General features: G+C 68.2%; 4 protein-coding genes across 7 annotated transcripts; 3 read left to right on the forward strand and 1 right to left on the reverse strand.

Moving 5' to 3' along the window:
* The first annotated feature begins 179 nt into the window (after nt 1-179).
* BCAR1 (BCAR1 scaffold protein, Cas family member) lies at nt 180-6,842 on the forward strand. Of its 3 annotated transcripts, XM_051629214.1 has the most exons (7): nt 180-256; nt 1,214-1,909; nt 2,690-2,851; nt 3,075-3,179; nt 3,574-4,722; nt 5,157-5,246; nt 5,597-6,842. In XM_051629214.1, exons 1-7 carry the CDS (start codon nt 245-247, stop codon nt 6,110-6,112), a joined length of 2,730 nt encoding a protein of 909 aa, XP_051485174.1. In that variant the 5' UTR covers nt 180-244; the 3' UTR covers nt 6,113-6,842. The 3 variants fall into 3 exon arrangements, with proteins under 3 accessions (XP_051485174.1, XP_051485175.1, XP_051485173.1); XM_051629215.1 differs by lacking the exon at nt 180-256 and having other exon boundaries at nt 1,070-1,909; nt 3,853-4,722; XM_051629213.1 differs by lacking the exon at nt 180-256 and having other exon boundaries at nt 1,077-1,909.
* Nucleotides 6,843-8,279: 1,437 nt separating this feature from the next.
* LOC127389371 (chymotrypsinogen 2-like) lies at nt 8,280-10,294 on the reverse strand. The gene is made up of 7 exons (XM_051629790.1): nt 10,225-10,294; nt 9,997-10,100; nt 9,840-9,919; nt 9,659-9,737; nt 9,170-9,350; nt 8,530-8,663; nt 8,280-8,444 (listed from the first exon to the last, which is right to left on the reverse strand). The coding sequence occupies exons 1-7, from the start codon at nt 10,292-10,294 to the stop codon at nt 8,280-8,282; spliced, it is 813 nt and encodes a 270-aa protein (XP_051485750.1).
* A 950-nt stretch (nt 10,295-11,244) lies between these two features.
* On the forward strand, nt 11,245-13,261 carry LOC127389372 (chymotrypsinogen 2-like). Its single transcript, XM_051629791.1, is given in 8 exon segments — nt 11,245-11,314; nt 11,439-11,542; nt 11,620-11,699; nt 11,802-11,880; nt 12,189-12,369; nt 12,876-13,009; nt 13,096-13,110; nt 13,112-13,261. Coding segments are annotated over 8 exon segments (813 nt in total).
* Nucleotides 13,262-14,381: 1,120 nt separating this feature from the next.
* On the forward strand, nt 14,382-18,765 carry LDHD (lactate dehydrogenase D). Of its 2 annotated transcripts, XM_051629244.1 has the most exons (11): nt 14,382-14,497; nt 14,591-14,703; nt 15,292-15,433; nt 15,539-15,680; nt 16,557-16,716; nt 16,795-16,994; nt 17,074-17,202; nt 17,880-18,013; nt 18,106-18,196; nt 18,281-18,392; nt 18,494-18,765. In XM_051629244.1, exons 1-11 carry the CDS (start codon nt 14,420-14,422, stop codon nt 18,657-18,659), a joined length of 1,467 nt encoding a protein of 488 aa, XP_051485204.1. In that variant the 5' UTR covers nt 14,382-14,419; the 3' UTR covers nt 18,660-18,765. The 2 variants fall into 2 exon arrangements, with proteins under 2 accessions (XP_051485204.1, XP_051485203.1); XM_051629243.1 differs by having other exon boundaries at nt 16,557-16,994.
* Nucleotides 18,766-18,945: the final 180 nt, after the last annotated feature.

Genomic DNA, 18,945 nt, shown 5'->3' on the forward strand with positions numbered 1-18,945 from the left:
CCTTGACATCCCCGTCCCCCCGAACTCCAGCGCTGCCTCCGGACCCGCCCTCCCCGGCCCCGCTCCCGCCCCGCTCCCGCCCCCCGGCCCGGCCCCCCCCCCCCCCCCCCCCCCGCTCTCCCGCCGCTAGAATGATCCCTACGGCGCCGCCGCCGCCCGCGCAGCGCCCGCCCGCCCCGCCGCCCCCCGCCCGGCCCCGGCCCCCGGCCCCCCGCTGCTAGGGCCGGAGCGGCCCCGCGGGAAGATGAACTACCTGGTGAGTATGTCCTGGGGGGCTGGGGGGGGGGGAACGGGACCCGCGGGGAAGCTCCGGCTTTGCCCCCGGTAGCGAGGAAGGGGGAAGAAGCCGCCCCCCCCCCCCCCCTCCCCAGAAATATCCCCGTAAGCGTGGGAAGGGGCTCCGGGTGGCTGAGCCCCCCCTCCCCCGACGTGACCTTGGCTCAGCCCCGCCGTACCGGCTGGTGAGGCTCGGCCCGGCCACGCTGCTGCTCGGCGGGATTCCCGGGAGATCCCAGCGGGGCTCGGGCGGGCGGGGTGGGCGGCAGCAGCGGCCGGAGCCTCCCTCCCTCCCTGCCCGGCCGGAGCCTCCCTCCTTCCCTGCCCGGCCGGAGCCTCCCTCCTTCCCTGCCCGGCTGCCCCCGGGGAGGTGGGAGAACCGGAGGCTCCGGTCTCTCCATCGGTGGGAGCTCCGGGCAGGCTGCGGCCTGTCCCCCCCCCAGCGGGGAGCGGGCACAGCCCCCCCCACCCCCTGCCCACCGTGGGGCCACCGTGGGGCGGACGGGCCAGCGCCGCGGGGGATCCGGCCGCCACCCCCGTGGGGCGGGGGAAGGGGGCCCGGGCCTTGCGGTGGTCGGTGCGGGGATGGCTGCGGCTCGGGCTGACTCACCGCCCTGGCACTTCCTCCCCGGCGGCGGCGGCGGCGGGAAGGGGAGGGAAAAGCAGGGGAGGTCCCCCCGAAACCGGGGAGGCGGAAGGGCCCGGCCCCTTCCTAGCACCACCTCCGGGAAGGATGGGTTGAAGTCCAAGCGAGGCGGGGGGGTCGGGGGGGGGGATGAGCAGAGAGAACGGGAAAAAGCGGCTAGAGCGGGGAACATCCAGCCCCGAGCTGCTGGGTGAAGTCCCCGGGCCGGCGGGGCTGGGTGGTCCTGCTGGGATGACCCCCCCGCGGCCGTCGGGGCCCGGCTCACCGGCCCGGCCCGGGGCTTCCTTGCAGAACGTGCTGGCCAAGGCGCTGTACGACAACGTGGCCGAGTCTCCGGACGAGCTCTCCTTCCGCAAGGGCGACATCATGACGGTGCTGGAGCGCAACACGCAGGGGCTGGAAGGCTGGTGGCTCTGCTCGCTCCACGGCCGGCAGGGCATCGTCCCCGGGAACCGCCTCAAGATCCTGGTGGGGATGTACGACAAGAAGCAGCAGCAGCAGCAGCAGCCGCAGCAAGTTCCCGGCCCGGCGCAGGTGCCACCTCAGCCATCGGTTCCCCAACCAGCTCTGCCCTATCACCACCCGGGGGGCTACACCCCGTTGTCACCCGCCTCGCAGTACACAGCCATGCACCCCACTTATGGCCCCCAAGGGGACAATGTCTACCTGATGCCCGTCCCCGGCAAGGGACAGCAGGGGCACTACCCGGGCTCAGCGCCCACCGGACAGTTTCCTCCTGCCCCGGCTATGCAGCCCCCCGCCTACCCGAAGCAGACCCCTCCCCACGCCTTCCCCAGCCCTGGCCAGGATATCTACCAGGTGCCCCCCTCCCTGGGACAAGCAGCAGAAGCGTACCCTGGGGGCACTGCCAGCCCCCCCCAGGATGTCTACCAGGTTCCTCCCTCGGCTGGTCAGGCTCAAGACATCTACCAAGTACCCCCCTCCTTGGACATGAGGAGTTGGGAAGGGCACAAGCCTCAGGGAAAGGTAGGTTGGGGGTCCTGGGGAGGGGTGGCGTGGTTGGGGGGTGCTGTGTGGTCCTGGGTGGTGAGCGGGTGCCCGGGCTGTGAGGCTTTGGTTTATCTGTCTCTTGGAGGGGCAAGTCCTTGTGCCTGTCGTGGGGGGTGTGTGGGCATCCTGCCCCCAGGAGGGGGCACGCCGGAGGGTTCCCTGTGGTGGCTGAGGTGCCCCAGTTTGTGGAAGCTACCCAGCTTGGAGGGGGGGGGGGCTGGCAAAGCCTTTGTGGCTCCTCTTGACCTGGGCTCTGCCGGTGTCACCGAGGGCACGGGGTGACAGGTGCTGGCAACACCAGAGCTGCTTGGAGATGCCCTTAGGCTGCCCACTGTGGGCACCGTGGGGGAAGCTGTGGAACGGTGCCGAGGCGTTTTCTTCCTCTGGGGAGCGAGAGGGATCCCAGTGCGGGGGCAAGGCGGGCGCCGAGCGGCGGGCAGGGCGTTGGCAGCTCCCTGCCCGCCGCTCGGTGCTGGAATCGGTGGTTCCCTTCCCCACGCCGTGGCCGTGCCGGTTGGGCTTTGTCTCTTCGCCGCTATAAATAACCGGTGATATCATCTCCCGTCCCCCTGCGAGGAGCCTGCGAGGCCCGGCCGGGGAGCGCCCTCCCGTGGGCACGGCTGGGCCGGTGCTGGGCAGGTTCTGCCAGCCCTCCTTTCCCATTTTTCCCTGTGGACGTGTGTGTGTGTTTGGGGGAAGACGCAGACGGATGGGCTGGCTGGGCGGTGCCCACCTTGTCCCTTCCCCTCTCGCCAGGTGCTGGTGCCCACTCGCGTGGGGCAGGTGTATGTCTATGACTCCCCGAAGGGTGAGAAGGACGAGTACGATTTCCCTCGCCACCTCCACTCCGCTGGGTCCCAGGAGATCTACGACGTGCCGCCAGTCCGAGGGGGGGTCCCGAGCCAGTTTGGCCAGGAGGTGAGGCTGGGAAGGGGCTGGGGTGGGTGAGGCATCACTGGCTCCATCCCCCACCCCGTACAGGAGATGCTCTGGCTCAGCCTGGCATCCAAACTTGGGCAAATTGCACTCAAAGCAGAACGATGGGCCTTGGCTTCTTCTGGCACATCCATCCTTCCCACCTAGTCTCTGGGAGGAGGTAGATGCTCACGCCATCCTTCCATCCTGTGTCCCTCTGCTCCAGGTCTATGATACCCCCCCCATGGCAGTGAAGGGTCCCAACGGGCAGGACCCAGGGCAGGAGATCTACGATGTGCCCCCCAGCGTGGAGAAGAACCTGCACCAAACTGTAAGTGCTGCTGGGAAGCTCCCAGCTTCTCCGTATAAGAAAGGCACATTTGGGAACAACGTGTGGGAACAGTCATTCATTGGAACAACCTTCCCAGGGACATGGTAGTGGTGTCCTGGCACTGGAAGCACTTAAGATGCACAGGACTGGGGTGCTGGGTGTTCTCATCTAGGGCATGAGGTTGGACCAGTTGATCTTTTGAGGTCCCTTCTAACCTGGGCTGCCCTGGGACGTTGCAATTCCCACCCCAGAGGGGAGGTGGGAGGAGGACAGGGGTGGGCCACCCTTCCTAGAAGCTGGGCACCCTCCCTGGGTCCCACAGCTCCATCCTGGCGGGGTTGACCCGGGCTGGCATTCCCGGTGACGCTGACAGTGCCCGTCTCTCCCCTTGCAGGTGTACGACGTGCCCCCCTCGGTCAGCAAGGACGTGCCGGATGGCCCGGCCCGGGAGGAGACCTACGACGTGCCCCCCGCCTTCGCCAAGCAGAAAGGCTTTGACCCCCCCCGCCACCCCCTCGTCCTGGCCCAGCAGGAGCCCTACTTGCCGGAGGACGTCTACGACGTTCCCCCGGTGGCTGGGAAAGGTGCTCCCGAGCCCCTGCTCTCTCACGAGATCTACGACGTGCCCCCCAGCCTCAAAAAGCTGGGGGGGTCCACCTTCCCCTCCCAGGAGGTGTACGACGTGCCCCGGGACCTGCACGCCCCGGGGAAGGGCTCCCTGGACACGGAGGGCGAGTACATCTACGACGTCCCACCCCAAGTGGACCGGGAGGCCAAAGGGGCCGACGCCAAGCGCCTCTCGGCCTCCAGCACGGGCAGCACCCGCAGCAACGTCTCCACCTCCTCGCTGGACGTGGTGCCCGTGAAGGAACCGGCCAAAGGAGCCGGCAAGGAGTTCTCCTTGGACTTGGACGCCGCCATGGAGACGCTGGCCAAGCTCCAGCACGGCGTCGGCGGCGCCGTCTCCTACCTCATGTCCTTCATCGGCGCCAACTGGCGCAGCCCCGAGCACATGGAGGCCAACGCCGCCAACATCCGCGGGGCGGCTGAGGGCGTCCGCGCCGCCCTCCGGGACCTGCTGGAATTCGCCCGGGGGGTGGTGGGCAACGCCGCCCAGACCTCCGACCGCTCCCTCTACGCCAAGCTCAGCAAACAGCTGCAGAAGATGGAGGAGGTTTACCAGGCCCTGGCGCGGCACGGCCAAGCGCTGGACGCTTGTCACTGGGCTCCCAGCGCCCTGGCCGGCGGCAAGGCGGGCACGGACGACCTGGAGCACTTTGTCATGCACTCGCGCGGCGTCCCCGACGACACCAAGCAGTTGGCCTCCTTCCTGCATGGCAACGCCTCCCTGCTCTTCAAAAGGACAAAGCCCGTGGGGGAGAGCGGTGGCCACGGGCCCCCTCACCCCTCCGAGAAGGCCAGCAGCATCCAGTCGCGCCCGCTGCCCTCCCCGCCCAAGCTGCTGGCCCAGGAGTCGCCCGACGGGCCCTACGAGAACAGCGAGAGCGGCTGGATGGAGGACTATGACTACGTCCATCTCCAGGTGGGCGCAGGCTGAGGGGGGTGTTCTCCTTGCCGAGGGGGTTTTTGGTGCCGGCAGGGTTGCCCGACGTGCCGGGGAGCTGAGCGTGATGGGGCTTCTGCCACCCACGTCTTGGTTTTGTTCGCCACCTTTGAAGACTGTGGGATGTAAGGAGAAAGCTCTTTTCCTGTGAGGGTGACAGAGCCCTGGGACAGGCTGCCCAGGGAGTTTGTGGAGCCTCCTCCTCTAGAGATGTTCCAAACCCACCCGGACGTGTTCCTGTGGGATCTGCTGTGGGTCATCCTGTTCTAGCAGAGGGTTGGACTCAGTGATCTTCAGAGGTCCCTTCCAATCCGCACCACTCTGTGACAGGGGTGTCCCAGGGCAGGTGGGGGCTCACTCCTGGCAAGGCTGGTGTTGCTGACCCCCGTGCCGTGGCCTTTCCTTCCCTGCAGGGCAAGGAGGAGTTCGAGAAGACCCAGAAGGAGCTGCTGGAGAAAGGCAACATCATCCGGCAGAGCAAGGACCAGCTGGAGCACCAGCAGGTAACGGAGCTGGGGGGAGGGTGGGCAGGTGCCATGGGGCACAGCTCCGGGGGTGGGCAGGGGGCTTTGGGCCTTGTACCCTGCACTGCCAGTCTGGACCACAGCCCCCTCTGGTGTGGCTGTCCCCGTGGTGGGTTCTGGCTCACCTCCCCTACCAGTGGAGAGGGGCACTGGCACCGTGCTCCTGGAGGGGAACCTGGCACAGCTGTCCTGCAGCTGGCACTGCCCCTTGCAGTTTTCCCTGGGGGCACAGCTGTCACCTGGGGCTGGTGGGCACGGCCACCCGTGCTGGTGGCTCTGGGTGGCTCGGTGGCTGTCCCACCTCACACCCATCCCATCCCCTCCCGCAGCTGAAGCAGTTTGAGCGGCTGGAGCAGGAGGTGACGCGTCCCATCGACAACGACCTGTCCAACTGGAGCCCCCCACAACACTACAGCCCAGCACGGGGCGGTGGGACCCTGTGTCCTGCTGACCGCCAGCTCCTCCTCTTCTACCTGGAGCAGTGTGAGGCCAACCTCACCACCCTCACCAACGCCGTCGACGCCTTCTTCACCGCCGTCAGCACCAACCAGCCCCCCAAGATCTTCGTGGCCCACAGCAAGTTTGTCATCCTGAGCGCCCACAAGCTCGTCTTCATCGGGGACACGCTCTCCCGCCAGGCCAAGGCCCAGGATGTCCAGCACAAGGTGATGCACTACAGCAACCTCCTCTGCGAGATGCTGAAGGAGATCGTGGTGACCACCAAGGCCGCCGCCCTCCACTACCCTTCACCCTCCGCCTCCAAGGACATGATGGAGCGGGTCAAGGACCTCGCCAACAGCACACAGCAGTTCAGGATGGTGCTGGGCCAGCTGGCGGCCATGTGATGGCCCCAGGGGCTGCTGTCCCCTCCCCGTGGCCTCCACCCCACCCCCGGACACCCGTGCCCCCTCTGCCTGAGCCCCCTCTGCCCGGAGTGAGCGGACATGTACATAGAGACTCCCGCGCTCCCCGGGGGCCTGGGGCTCTGCTGGTAGAGGGGGTGAGGGGCTGTAGCCATCATCCCCCTTCCTCTTCTTCTTCCCTTTGGCCAGAAGATGGGTTTTGGAGCCATGCCGGTGATGAAACAAAGCTGGGAGGTGGATTCGTGCCCTGTTCCCTCCCTGTGGTCCTCTCTCCTCTCTCTCTCTCTCTCTCCTGGCTGCTCCTGGAGGCCGTGGGGCCGTGTCCCTGCTGAATGGAGATGGATTCTCTGGCTCTTCCTCTCTTGGTGGGGGCTCTGGAGCCACCTCTGGTGGCCAGTGGGTTGTGATGGTGTGGAAGCCACAGCCCTCGCGGTGGGACAGTGGGGCAGGGACCGGTCCTGCTGTCCCCCTGGGGGCTGGGGGCTGTGGATAAGGACCCCTGGGGGGTGAGGGGGGTGCTGGGGGGGGGCAGGAGGAGCCTGACCTGTCTTTGCTCCTGTACCAGCTGTAACCGAAACGCAAACTGAAATTGGTGCCTTTTGAACATGGGGGAAGGTTCTGCTGGGTCCTGGAGCTGTGGAGTCCCAGCCCCCTGAAGCTCAGCCCCCTGCCCCCCAGCAGCATAAAGATTTGCCTGGATCCCCCCCCCCCACGACCTGCTCCTGAGTGTCTGCCTGTGTGTGCTGAGGGAACAGGGACCCCCAGGGGTTGGGTTGCCCTGTCCTCTCAAAAAGACAGCATGGCCTATGATGGGCAAAGTCCCTGCTCTGGGTACCTGTCCCACACCTCGGGACACCACTGCAGTCCCCAAGGGCCTGGCCCTTGCCCCAGTCCCACCAGCAGACCCCTGGCCCTCACACCCCTCCCTCACCATGCTGACCCCCATTCTGGGCACCCTTCCCACACCCTAGAGTCACACCATGTCGTCCCCCCCCATCACCACACCTCATCCCTGGAGACCCCTGCTTCTCCTGCCCCTGGGCACTTCTCCCTGGCCCTGGTGCCCCTCCAAGGCTCTCGGTTCCCATTCCTGGGCACCCATCCCTCATCCTAAGCCACCCCTGTTGTCCTGTTGTCCCTGTCCGTAGGCACCCACCCCTTGCCCTGGGGGCACCCTGTCCATCTAGCAGCACCCCATTAGGCCACGTGGTGCTGTAATACATCGTGTTGGTCCCCAAGCCCCCTTGTGCACCCCTGGGACCACAGCACCCTAGTGGGGACCCTGGCACTCCTGGCACCCCACCCCTGGGCACCCTAGTGATCCTGGCACCCCAAATTCCCCTCCCAGCCTTGTCCCCAAGGGGGACCCAGCCCAGCGCCCACGTGTGCAGGGACTCATGGCTGTGCTGCCAGGCAGGAGGGACCCTGCATGCTCAGCACCTCCCCCCTGGGTGCCACCCCAGGCCTGGATTGAAGTGGTAGCTCTGGCACCCCAGGCCCCCCAGAACCCACCCCAGAGCCATGGTGGGGGTGGGCAAGACCAGGACCCTGCCCAGTTCCCTCCCACCACTGCAAGAAGGTGTCTCTGGCTGATGGAGCTGGGACAAGTGTCCCCTCGCAGCAGGGGGTCCCCGTGCCTGGCCAGGTGCCCCCCTCCCCCCCAGCTGTCCCCCTGGGAGGCCACGTGCCCCCACACCAGGGGTACAGCCGGGTGGCCCCAGCCTGCTCAGGTGTCCCTGCACGTGGCCACGTTCCCCTGCCTTGCTCAGGCTTCCCCAGCTGGAGGCCACATGTCCCCAGGCCTTCTGCGCTCCTGGGCCAGGGCTCCCCAAGCCCGGGCAGGGGTGCCCTGCCTGGTCTGGCTCCCTGCGCTCAGCCACGCGTCCCTGCACGTGGCCGGGTGCCCCTTCGCCCTTTGGGGCTCCCGTGTCCTCGTGTCTCCAGCCTTCCTGGCCTGCGTCCTCACAACCGTGGTGTGCGTGGGCGAGCGTCCCCACCAGCCACGTGTCCCCATGCCCGGAGCAGCGTCCCCAGGCCCACACCATGCCCCTGTCCCCACCCGTGCCCCCCAGGCACGGGGTGCCCCGTGTCCCCTCCCGGAGCCGCAGCCAGGACACGGCGTGAGGGGTGACAGCCTTTATTGAGGGCCTCAGTTGTTCTTCTCCAGGATGGAGTCGATCCAGTCGCGGAGCTTGGTGACGCGGGCGTAGACCCCGGGCACCTTGGGGTCGCAGGTGCTGCTGCCCCAGGAGACGATGCCCACCAGGGTCCAGGCGCCGTCCTTCTGGCACACCAGGGGGCCGCCGGAGTCGCCCTGCGGGCAGCGGGTGAGGGCAGGGGCTGCGGCCGGGGGGGTCCCGGGGCTGCAGGGGGGTGCCGGGGGTCCGGGGGGCACCTACCATGCAGGAGGAGGCCCCGTCGGCGCCGGCGCAGACCATCACGTCCCGGATGCGGAAGCCCCAGAACTCCTTGCACTGGGGGTTGGTGAGCAGGGGCAGGGCCGCCTGCTGCAGCACGGCCGGGGTGTGCGAGGCTGCGGGACGGGGGGTCAGGGCCAGGCTGCCCACAGCGGGGGGCACGGGGCGGGACGGGCTGGGCAGGGGGCAGGGAGGGGGACAGGGGTGAAGGCAGCATGGGGGTGGGCACAGGGAAGGGGCTGGGGAGCAGGATGGGTCTGGGACAGGGATGAGGAGGAGGATGAGCACGAGGATTGGGGCTCAGCATGAGGCCGAGTATGGCAAGGAGGATGAGGATGGGGCTTGGGGCGAAGGTCGGGAGCGGAAATGGGATTGGAATGGTGATGAGAACGGGACGGGCATGAGGAAAAGGAGGAGGATCAGCATAACGACTGGGAATGGGGATTGGGATGGGAATTGGGGCAGGAGTGGAGATGGAGGTTGATACAGGGCTGAGGGGAAGAGTGATCATGGGGACGAGGGCGAGGATGGGGAACTGGGCCGAGACTGGGGACAGAGAAAGGGATGGGGACAGGGATGGGGCTGTGGATGAGCACAGCAGTGGGGTGGGGAGGTGCCCTACCGTTGGGGTCAGTGAGCCCCCAGCCAGTGGTGACACAGGTCATGCCCCCTGGGAAGTCGTCGGTGGCCTCGGGCAGGCAGACGGGGGACACGCGCTCGGACATGCGTGCTGGGGTGGCCAGTTTGATCAGGGTGATGTCGTCGTGGATGGTCAGCATGTTGAACTTGGGGTTCTTGAAGACCTGGAGCAGGCGGCACCGCTCCCAGTGCCCGCACCCCCGGATAGGGCACCAGGCACTGGGGACTACACAGGAACCGGTGGGGACTGGCAGGGGCCCACAGAGAGACCCCAACCCGGGGGACAGATTGTGACAGGGACACCCCAGGAGCACAAAGAGGGACACCTCAGGGACACCAACGAGGACTGGGTGTGTCCCAGAAGATTCAAGGATCTGGGGCTCCATGGACACCTCGTGGCACCTGACCCTTAGCACAAGGGACCCAGGCACCCCCTGGGGACCCAGCCCCACAGGGCTCCCTGTGGTCGTACCTTCTCGATGGTCAGCTCCTGCTGGTCAGCAGTGGGAGATTTCTGGTCGTACGCACCCACCACCACCTTGTCGGTTTTCCTGGGCACGGGCAGGCGATGAGCAGCGGGCACGGGAAGGGGGGGTGCCCGGGGACCCCGTGCCCAGCCCCCCAGGTGGGTGGGCGGCAGAGCCGCTGCCTACCTGACGCCGCAGTGGGCAGCAGTGACCACCCAGTTCTCACTGATCAGGGACCCGCCGCAGAAGTGGAAGCCGTTGTAGCGCTGGTGGGAAGAGCTGCCGTCAGCCCCGGCACCGCCCCGCGCCCTGCCCCGGCCCCCGGGCCCCCCCGGGCACTCACCTGGAGGGACACCTGCCACGGCCAGGAGCCTGGCACCGCCGGCTCCCCGTTGACAATGCGGTTGTAGCCGCGGATGACCGGCGCGATGGCGGGCACGCCGCAGCCTGCGGGCACAGGCGGCCGTGGGACCGGGGCTGTGGACAGCCCAGCCCCACAGGGTCCCCCCGTCCTCCCACCACCACCACCCGAAGCCCCTCGCCCGCCCCCCTGGCCCCTCGCCTCACGCACTCTCCGCGGAGAGGGTGGCACGGGCAAAGCCCGCCAGCGCCAGGCAGCTCAGCAGCCACAGGAAAGCCATTGTCACTGCCGGGGAAGACAGACCCTGCCTGGGGCTCAGCGCCTCTTATACCCACCACCAAGCACAGCTCCACCTCTGGCCTTGCTGCCATGGCCTTGCGAGATAGCGTGGCACCTGTCACGGCACTGCCGGTGACGTGCCAGACCTGTCACCACGGTCATTCCCCAGCCCACAGGGTGCCTGGCACTGGGCAGGAGTGGGGGCTTGGGACTGGGCAGAGCTGGTGGCACCGCGTTGCCCAAGTGCCAGCTGTGGCAGAGCATTGCCTGCAGGTCACAGTGAGGGTCCTGCCCCCTACCCGGTGCTGCAGGGGGCAGGGGATGCCACCCTGGAGTGTTGCTTCTGGTGCTGGGCTCCCCAGTGCAAGTGACAGACAGACATTCTGCCGAGTGTCCAGGGAGATAAGGAAGGGACAGGAGCATCTCTGATGGCAACAAAAGGAGGGTGGAATGGGACAGGGCCATCCTCTTTCCGTGGTGCTCAGTGCCTGGACCAGAGGCTACGGGACAACCTGGCAGGCAGGTAACTGTCAGGAGACACATTTTCACTGTGGCATGACTGAGCACTGGCACAGGTTTCCCAGGGCAGCTGTACAGTTTCCATCCATGGAGATACCCAGAAGGCACCTAGACACGGTCATGGCGTGGCCATGCTGTAGTTGCACCAGGTGAGTTCCAAGGTCCTTTCCAATCTCAACCACCTGGTGAGAGCCCATGCCATTGCACCAGGCTGAGGAACATGGAGCCAGCACTTGGACCCCACCTGTGCTGTCCCACTACCCAAGGCCACTGGCTCCAGGTGTCATGCTCCCAGGCCCTGTCCTGCTGCCACGCTGGGTGCCACGCTATCTCGCAAGGCCATGGCAGCAAGGCCAGAGGTGGAGCTGTGCTTGGTGGTGGGTATAAGAGGCGCTGAGCCCCAGGCAGGGTCTGTCTTCCCCGGCAGTGACAATGGCTTTCCTGTGGCTGCTGAGCTGCCTGGCCCTGGCGGGCTTTGCCCGTGCCACCCTCTCCGCGGAGAGTGCGTGAGGCGAGGGGCCAGGGGGGCGGGCGAGGGGCTTCAGGTGGTGGTGGTGGGAGGACGGGGGGACCCTGTGGGGCTGGGCTGTCCACAGCCCCGGTCCCACGGCCGCCTGTGCCCGCAGGCTGCGGCGTGCCCGCCATCGCGCCGGTCATCCGCGGCTACAACCGCATTGTCAACGGGGAGCCGGCGGTGCCAGGCTCCTGGCCGTGGCAGGTGTCCCTCCAGGTGAGTGCCCGGGGGGGCCCGGGGGCCGGGGCAGGGCGCGGGGCGGTGCCGGGGCTGACGGCAGCTCTTCCCACCAGCGCTACAACGGCTTCCACTTCTGCGGCGGGTCCCTGATCAGTGAGAACTGGGTGGTCACTGCTGCCCACTGCGGCGTCAGGTAGGCAGCGGCTCTGCCGCCCACCCACCTGGGGGGCTGGGCACGGGGTCCCCGGGCACCCCCCCTTCCCGTGCCCGCTGCTCATCGCCTGCCCATGCCCAGGAAAACCGACAAGGTGGTGGTGGGTGCGTACGACCAGAAATCTCCCACTGCTGACCAGCAGGAGCTGACCATCGAGAAGGTACGACCACAGGGAGCCCTGTGGGGCTGGGTCCCCAGGGGGTGCCTGGGTCCCTTGTGCTGAGGGTCAGGTGCCACGAGGTGTCCATGGAGCCCCAGATCCTTGGATCTTCTGGGACACACCCAGTCCTCGCTGGTGTCCCTGAGGTGTCCCGCTTTGTGCTCCTGGGGTGTCCCTGTCACAATCTGTCCCCCGGGTTAGGGTCTCTCTGTGGGCCCCTGCCAATCCCCACCGGTTCCTGTGTAGTCCCCAGTGCCTGGTGCCCTATCCGGGGGTGCGGGCACTGGGAGCGGTGCCGCCTGCTCCAGGTCTTCAAGAACCCCAAGTTCAACATGCTGACCATCCACGACGACATCACCCTGATCAAACTGGCCACCCCAGCACGCATGTCCGAGCGCGTGTCCCCCGTCTGCCTGCCCGAGGCCACCGACGACTTCCCAGGGGGCATGACCTGTGTCACCACTGGCTGGGGGCTCACTGACCCCAACGGTAGGGCACCTCCCCACCCCACTGCTGTGCTCATCCACAGCCCCATCCCTGTCCCCATCCCTTTCTCTGTCCCCAGTCTCGGCCCAATTCCCCATCCTCGCCCTCGTCCCCATGATCACTCTCCCCCTCAGCCCTGTATCAACCTCCATCTCCACTCCTGCCCCAATTCCCATCCCAATCCCCATTCCCAGTCATTATGCTGATCCTCCTCCTTTTCCTCATGCCCGTCCCGTTCTCATCACCATTCCAATCCCATTTCCGCTCCCGACCTTCGCCCCAAGCCCCATCCTCATCCTCCTTGCCATACTCGGCCTCATGCTGAGCCCCAATCCTCGTGCTCATCCTCCTCCTCATCCCTGTCCCAGACCCATCCTGCTCCCCAGCCCCTTCCCTGTGCCCACCCCCATGCTGCCTTCACCCCTGTCCCCCTCCCTGCCCCCTGCCCAGCCCGTCCCGCCTCGTGCCCCCCGCTGTGGGCAGCCTGGCCCTGACCCCCCGTCCCGCAGCCTCGCACACCCCGGCCGTGCTGCAGCAGGCGGCCCTGCCCCTGCTCACCAACCCCCAGTGCAAGGAGTTCTGGGGCTTCCGCATCCGGGACGTGATGGTCTGCGCCGGCGCCGACGGGGCCTCCTCCTGCATGGTAGGTGCCCCCCGGACCCCCGGCACCCCCCTGCAGCCCCGGGACCCCCCCCGGCCGCAGCCCCTGCCCTCACCCGCTGCCCGCAGGGCGACTCCGGCGGCCCCCCTGGTGTGCCAGAAGGACGGCGCCTGGACCCTGGTGGGCATCGTCTCCTGGGGCAGCAGCACCTGCGACCCCAAGGTGCCCGGTGTCTACGCCCGCGTCACCAAGCTCCGCGACTGGATCGACTCCATCCTGGAGAAGAACAACTGAGGCCCTCAATAAAGGCTGTCACCCCTCACGCCGTGTCCTGGCTGCGGCTCCGGGAGGGGACACGGGGCACCCCGTGCCTGGGGGGCACGGGTGGGGACAGGGGCATGGTGTGGGCCTGGGGACGCTGCTCCGGGCATGGGGACACGTGGCTGGTGGGGACACTCGCCCACGCACACCACGGTTGTGAGGACGCAGGCCAGGAAGGCTGGAGACACGAGGACACGGGAGCCCCAAAGGGCGAAGGGGCACCCGGCCACGTGCAGGGACGCGTGGCTGAGCGCAGGGAGCCAGACCAGGCAGGGCACCCCTGCCCGGGCTTGGGGAGCCCTGGCCCAGGAGCGCAGAAGGCCTGGGGACATGTGGCCTCCAGCTGGGGAAGCCTGAGCAAGGCAGGGGAACGTGGCCACGTGCGGGGACACCTGAGCAGGCTGGGGCCACCCGGCTGTACCCCTGGTGTGGGGGCACGTGGCCTGCCAGGGGGACAGCTGGGGGGGAGGGGGACACCTGGCCAGGCACGGGGACCCCCTGCTGGGAGGGGACACTTGTCCCAGCTCCATCAGCCAGAGACACCTTCTTGCAGTGGTGGGAGGGAACTGGGCAGGGTCCTGGTCTTGCCCACCCCCACCATGGCTCTGGGGTGGGTTCTGGGGGGCCTGGGGTGCCAGAGCTACCACTTCAATCCAGGCCTGGGGTGGCACCCAGGGGGGGAGGTGCTGAGCATGCAGGGTCCCTCCTGCCTCGCAGCACAGCCATGAGTCCCTGCACACGTGGGCGCTGGGCTGGGTCCCCCTTGGGGACAAGGCTGGGAGGGGAATTTGGGGTGCCAGGATCACTAGGGTGCCCAGGGGTGGGGTGCCAGGAGTGCCAGGGTCCCCACTAGGGTGCTGTGGTCCCAGGGGTGCACAAGGGGGCTTGGGGACCAACACGGACCAACAGGCTGGGGCCACCCGGCTGTACCCCTGGTGTGGGGGCACGTGGCCTCCGAGGGGGACACCTGGACAGGCACGGGGACACCTGGCCAGGTACGGGGACCCCCCGCTGGGACGGGACGCTCGTCCCAGCCCCGTGAAGCGGAGCCACCTTAACGCGGCGGTGGGAGGGGACGGGGCGGGCCGAACAGGGCAGGGTCCTGGTCCCGTCCCGGTCCCGGTGCCGGTCATGGCCGCCCCCAGCATGGCTCTGCGGCGGGTGCTGGGGCTGGGGGCGGTCCTGGGCCGCCGGAGCTGCTGCTCCAAGGTGGGGCTGGGGTCGCGCAAGGGGGAACGGGGCCGGGCATGGGAGCAGGGGGGGTGTCCCTCCTGCCCTGCCCTGACGTGTGTCCCCCCGCAGCGCCCGCTGCCCCCCGACTTGGTGGAGGCCCTGAGGGCCGTGGTCGGGGGCTCCAACGTCTCCACGGCCACGGCGGTGCGGGAGCAGCACGGCCACGACGAGTCCATGCACGTGTGGGTGCTGGGCTGGGACCCCCGGGGGCTGGGAGGGGAAGGGGAGGCGGGAGAGGGAGGGGTCGGGCAGGGGAAAGGGCCCTGGGGAAGGGATGTGGGAGAGGGAAGGGGCTGCGGCACGGAAGGGGCTGGGCTGGAGGAAAGCCATGGGGAGGGGAAGGGTGCTGGGCATGGGGGGGGTCTGCGGAGGGGGAGGAAGGGTCTGTGGAAGGGAAGGGTCTGCGGAAGGGAAGGGTCTGTGGAGGGGAAGGGTCTGCGGAGGGGAAGGGGAAGGGTCTGCGGAAGGGAAGGGTCTGCGGAAGGGAAGGGTCTGCGGAAGGGAAGGGTCTGTGGAAGGGAAGGGTCTGCGGAGGGGAAGGGAAGGGTCTGCGGAGGGGAAGGGTCTGCAGAGGGGGAGGAAGGGTCTGCGGAGGGGGAGGAAGGGTCTGCGGAGGGGAAGGGTCTGCAGAGGGGGAGGAAGGGTCTGCGGAGGGGGAGGAAGGGTCTGCGGAGGGGAAGGGAAGGGTCTGCGGAGGGGGAGGGTCTGCGGAGGGGAAGGGTGTGCGGAGGGGGAGGTCGGTGTGGCAGCAGTGCCGCCCTGTCCCCCAGCTGTGCCCCCCCGGACGCCGTGGTGTGGCCCCAGACGGTGGGGCAGGTGCAGGAGCTGGCCGAACTCTGCCACCGCCACCGCCTGCCCATGGTGCCCTTCGGAACCGGCACCGGCCTCGAGGGAGGGGTCAACGCCGTGCAGGTACGGGCACCCCTGAACCCCGGCACCCCCTGGCTTTGGGGGGGGGTGTCTCTCGGTACTCATCCGTGCCCAAGCCACTCTGCTGTCCCCCCCCTCCCCTGCCAGGGCGGTGTCTGCTTCGACCTGAGCCGCATGGACAGCATCTCGGAGCTGAGCCTTGAGGACTTCTCGGTGATGGTGGAACCCGGCGTCACCCGCAAGGCCCTCAACAGCCACCTGCGTGGCACTGGGCTCTGGTTCCCCGTCGGTACAGCATGCGGGGGGGCCAAGGGGTGGGAGGACTTGAGGTGCTGGGAACACTGGGGGTGCTGGGAGTGCCCGTGGAGCCCAGGGTGCTGTGGCCGTAGGGATGTAGCAGGGGTGCTCGTGGGGGTGCTGTGGCCCCAAGAGTGCTGGGACTCCCAGGGGACTGAGGGTGTCGTGGTCCCGGGGCTGCTGGAGGTACCCCATGGGTTTGCTGTGGTCTCCAGCGTTGCTGGGTAGCCCATGGGAGTGGGGTGCTGGGGTCCAAGAGTCCTGAGGTCCTCCTGGGGTGCCATGGACCCACAGGTGCTGGGTGTGTGTAGGGGGGGGGTGTCACCTTGGGTGTGCTGTGGTCCCAGGCATGTCCATGGGCCTGGGGTCTCGGAGATGCTGTGGGTCCTGGAGGTGCTGTGGGGTGCTGAAGAGGGTCCTGGAGTCCTCATGGGATTGCGTGTGCCATCATCCTAGAAGTGCTTGGGGTGCCCATGGGTGTGCTGTGATCTAAGGGGTGCTGGGGGTCCCCACTAAGGTGCTGTGGTCTGAGGGTTGCCCATGGGGTACCGTGGTGCCAGGGGGACTGGTGTCTCCGTAGTCCCAGGGGTTCTGGGGTCTCCATGGTCCTAGGGGTGCACCGGGGCTGCCCATGGGGGAGTGGGTACCGTGGTTCTGGTGTCCCCATGGTCCCAGGGGTGCACCAGGGCTGCCCATGGGGGAGTGGGTACCGTGGGGTTCTAGGGGTTCTGCTGTCCCCATGGTCCTATGGGTGCACAGTGGCCGGTGTGGGGTCAGGCTCCTGGGTGCCAGCCAGACTCAGCCCAGGGTCCCACGGGGACATCCCCTGGCCCCATCCCCGCGCCAGCCACCCACCCCCTGCCCGCAGACCCCGGGGCGGACGCCTCGCTGTGCGGCATGGCGGCCACGGGCGCCTCGGGGACCAACGCGGTGCGGTACGGCACCATGAGGCCCAACGTGCTCAACCTGCGCGTGGTGCTGCCGGACGGGCGCCTGCTCCACACCGCCGGCCCCGGGCGCCAGCCCAGGTGGGCTCCAGGAGCGCCGGGGCGGGACGGGATGGGACCTTGCCCACCCGGGTACCCCACTCACCCGCCCCGGCGCAGGAAGCGGGCGGCTGGTTACGACTTGACCTCGCTCTTTGTGGGCTCGGAGGGCACGCTGGGCTTCCTGACACAGGCCACGCTGCGCCTGCACCCCCTGCCCGAGGCCGCCGCCGCCGCCGTTGCCGCCTTCCCCAGCGTGCGGGCGGCCGTGGCCTGCACCGTCCAGGTCCTGCAGGCTGCCGTGCCCGTGGCTCGCATCGGTGGGTGCCGGCGGGGTCCGCGGTGGGGCCGGGGGTCGGGGCCAGCCGTCAGGCTCAGCTCCCCTCTTCTCCTGACCAGAGTTCCTGGATGAGGTGATGGCGAGTGCCTGTGGCCGTTTCAGCGGTGTGGAGCTGCCGGCAGCTCCCACGCTTCTCCTGGAGCTCCACGGCTCCCGGCACGGCCTGGCAGAGCAGCAGGGTCAGACGGGTAGGGATGGTGCTGGCGTGGGGACAGGCTGGCCGAGCTCGGGGACGGTGTGCCTGGGGGGCACCCAGGGAGGAGGGGTGGGTGCCCAGGGATGGGGGATGCAGGGGATCAGGGGGATCCTGGGGTGAAGGACTGGTGCCCAAGAACAGGATCTGTGAGACCTGCAGGGTTGCTAGGGTGAGGAATGGGTGTCCAGAGCTGGGGATTTGGGGTAGCAGGGTGCCACCAGGGCAAGGGATGTCCTAGGGTGAGGGATGGTTTCTCGGGGGGTCGTGGTGTGGCTCTAGGGTGTGGGATGGGTGCCCAGGAACAGGGGATGGGGGACGATGACCAGGAGTCTCCTGGGCATGAGGTATGGATGTCCAGGACCATCGACTGGTGGACCTCAGGATCAGATGAAGGTCTGGGGGTCTCCAGAATGGGTGCCTGGGACTGGAGGAACAGGGATGGAGACTGGGGAAGGATGGGAAGGTCACCAGGGTGAGGGATGGGTGCATGGGCTGGGCATCTGCTGGCATGGGGGTTGAGGGGCAGGTCTGGTGCAGGGGACAGGGAAACCATGGGTGTCCTGGGGTTCGAGCTGGTTGTTCAGGGCAGGCACTGGGGGTCCCAGGGCAAGGGATGGGTGCTGCGGGTCCTGTCCCAGCCCCATCCCACAGCTCCTGGCCACCGGGCAGAGGAGATCGTGCAGCTGAACGGCGGCGGCGGCTCCGGCTTGGCGTGGGCGGAGGGTCCGGAGGAGCGGGAACGGCTCTGGGCCATGAGGCACCGCGCCTGGTACGCGGCGCTGGCCCTGCGGCCCGGCTGCCAGGTGAGGGGTGGGCAGGGGGACAGGGCCGATGGTGGCAGCTCCCCCCCGGGGAGGCTGTGGGGGTGCCACTGCTTCGCCCTGCCCCACCCCAGGGCTACTCCACCGATGTCTGCGTCCCCATCTCCCGCCTGCCCGACGTGGTGGTGGAGACCAAGCGGGACCTGCAGGACTCCGGCCTCACCGGTCAGCGGAGAGGGGTTGGGTGGGAAGAAGGGGGGGGGCTGCCGTGCTCCCCACCGTGCCCTGCCTGACCCCACCACCCCGCAGGCCCTATGGTGGGACACGTGGGTGATGGCAACTTCCACTGCCTGCTCATCTTCAACGCCCAGGACCCGGCCGAGGCTGAGCGCGTCCACGCCTTCACCCAGCGCCTGGGCAGGTGAGTGGGGGGGACACACAGGGACACCCCGGGGGGTGGATGGTGGTGGTGGGGGAGGGATGTCCCCATGCCACCCCGTCACCCCCTCTCTGCCCTGGCAGGCGGGCGCTGGCGGCGGGGGGCACCTGCACCGGGGAGCACGGCGTGGGGCTGGGCAAGCGGGCGCTGCTGCGAGAGGAGCTTGGCCAGGAGGGGCTGGACACCCTGCGCTCCATCAAGGCTGCGCTGGACCCCCACAACCTCATGAACCCCGGCAAGGTGCTCTGAGGGGCCCTTCCACCCACCCCTGCTGCTCCTCCAGCTCCCCCCCCCATTCCCATCCCTGTGGCTACATCCAAACCCCCCCCCCCCAATAAACCCCTTGGCACCCACAGCTTCCGTGTGCTGTGATGTCTTTGTTGGGGGGGGGGCAGTGCACCCCAGCCCCTCTCCAGGGGAACACACAGACACCTACAGGGCAGGGGCACCAAGGGGGACCCCCCCCCCCCCCCCCCCATTAAGCACCACGGGGCTGGGATCCCCCTGGGACAGGCTGAGCACCAGTACGACCATC

This window comes from Apus apus, chromosome 11 (genome assembly GCF_020740795.1).
Source record: "Apus apus isolate bApuApu2 chromosome 11, bApuApu2.pri.cur, whole genome shotgun sequence".
Classification (NCBI taxonomy): domain Eukaryota; kingdom Metazoa; phylum Chordata; class Aves; order Apodiformes; family Apodidae; genus Apus; species Apus apus.

What these genes read in the sequence shown, in the direction of transcription:
- BCAR1 (XM_051629213.1), top strand. Translation starts at nt 1,154, where the DNA reads ATGACCCCCCCGCGGCCGTCGGGGCCCGGCTCACCGGCCCGGCCCGGG. An exon ending in AGAAGAACCTGCACCAAACT is followed by an intron (nt 3,180 to 3,573) that starts GTAAGTGCTGCT and finishes CTCCCCTTGCAG; the next exon opens with GTGTACGACGTGCCCCCCTC. An exon ending in ACCAGCTGGAGCACCAGCAG is followed by an intron (nt 5,247 to 5,596) that starts GTAACGGAGCTG and finishes CCCCTCCCGCAG; the next exon opens with CTGAAGCAGTTTGAGCGGCT.
- LOC127389371 (XM_051629790.1), bottom strand. Translation starts at nt 10,294, where the DNA reads ATGGCTTTCCTGTGGCTGCTGAGCTGCCTGGCGCTGGCGGGCTTTGCC. An exon ending in TGCCACCCTCTCCGCGGAGA is followed by an intron (nt 10,101 to 10,224) that starts GTGCGTGAGGCG and finishes CTGTGCCCGCAG; the next exon opens with GCTGCGGCGTGCCCGCCATC. An exon ending in ACGGGGCCTCCTCCTGCATG is followed by an intron (nt 8,445 to 8,529) that starts GTAGGTGCCCCC and finishes CGCTGCCCGCAG; the next exon opens with GGCGACTCCGGCGGCCCCCT.
- LDHD (XM_051629243.1), top strand. Translation starts at nt 14,420, where the DNA reads ATGGCCGCCCCCAGCATGGCTCTGCGGCGGGTGCTGGGGCTGGGGGCG. An exon ending in CGTGCCCGTGGCTCGCATCG is followed by an intron (nt 16,995 to 17,073) that starts GTGGGTGCCGGC and finishes TCTCCTGACCAG; the next exon opens with AGTTCCTGGATGAGGTGATG. An exon ending in TTCACCCAGCGCCTGGGCAG is followed by an intron (nt 18,393 to 18,493) that starts GTGAGTGGGGGG and finishes CTGCCCTGGCAG; the next exon opens with GCGGGCGCTGGCGGCGGGGG.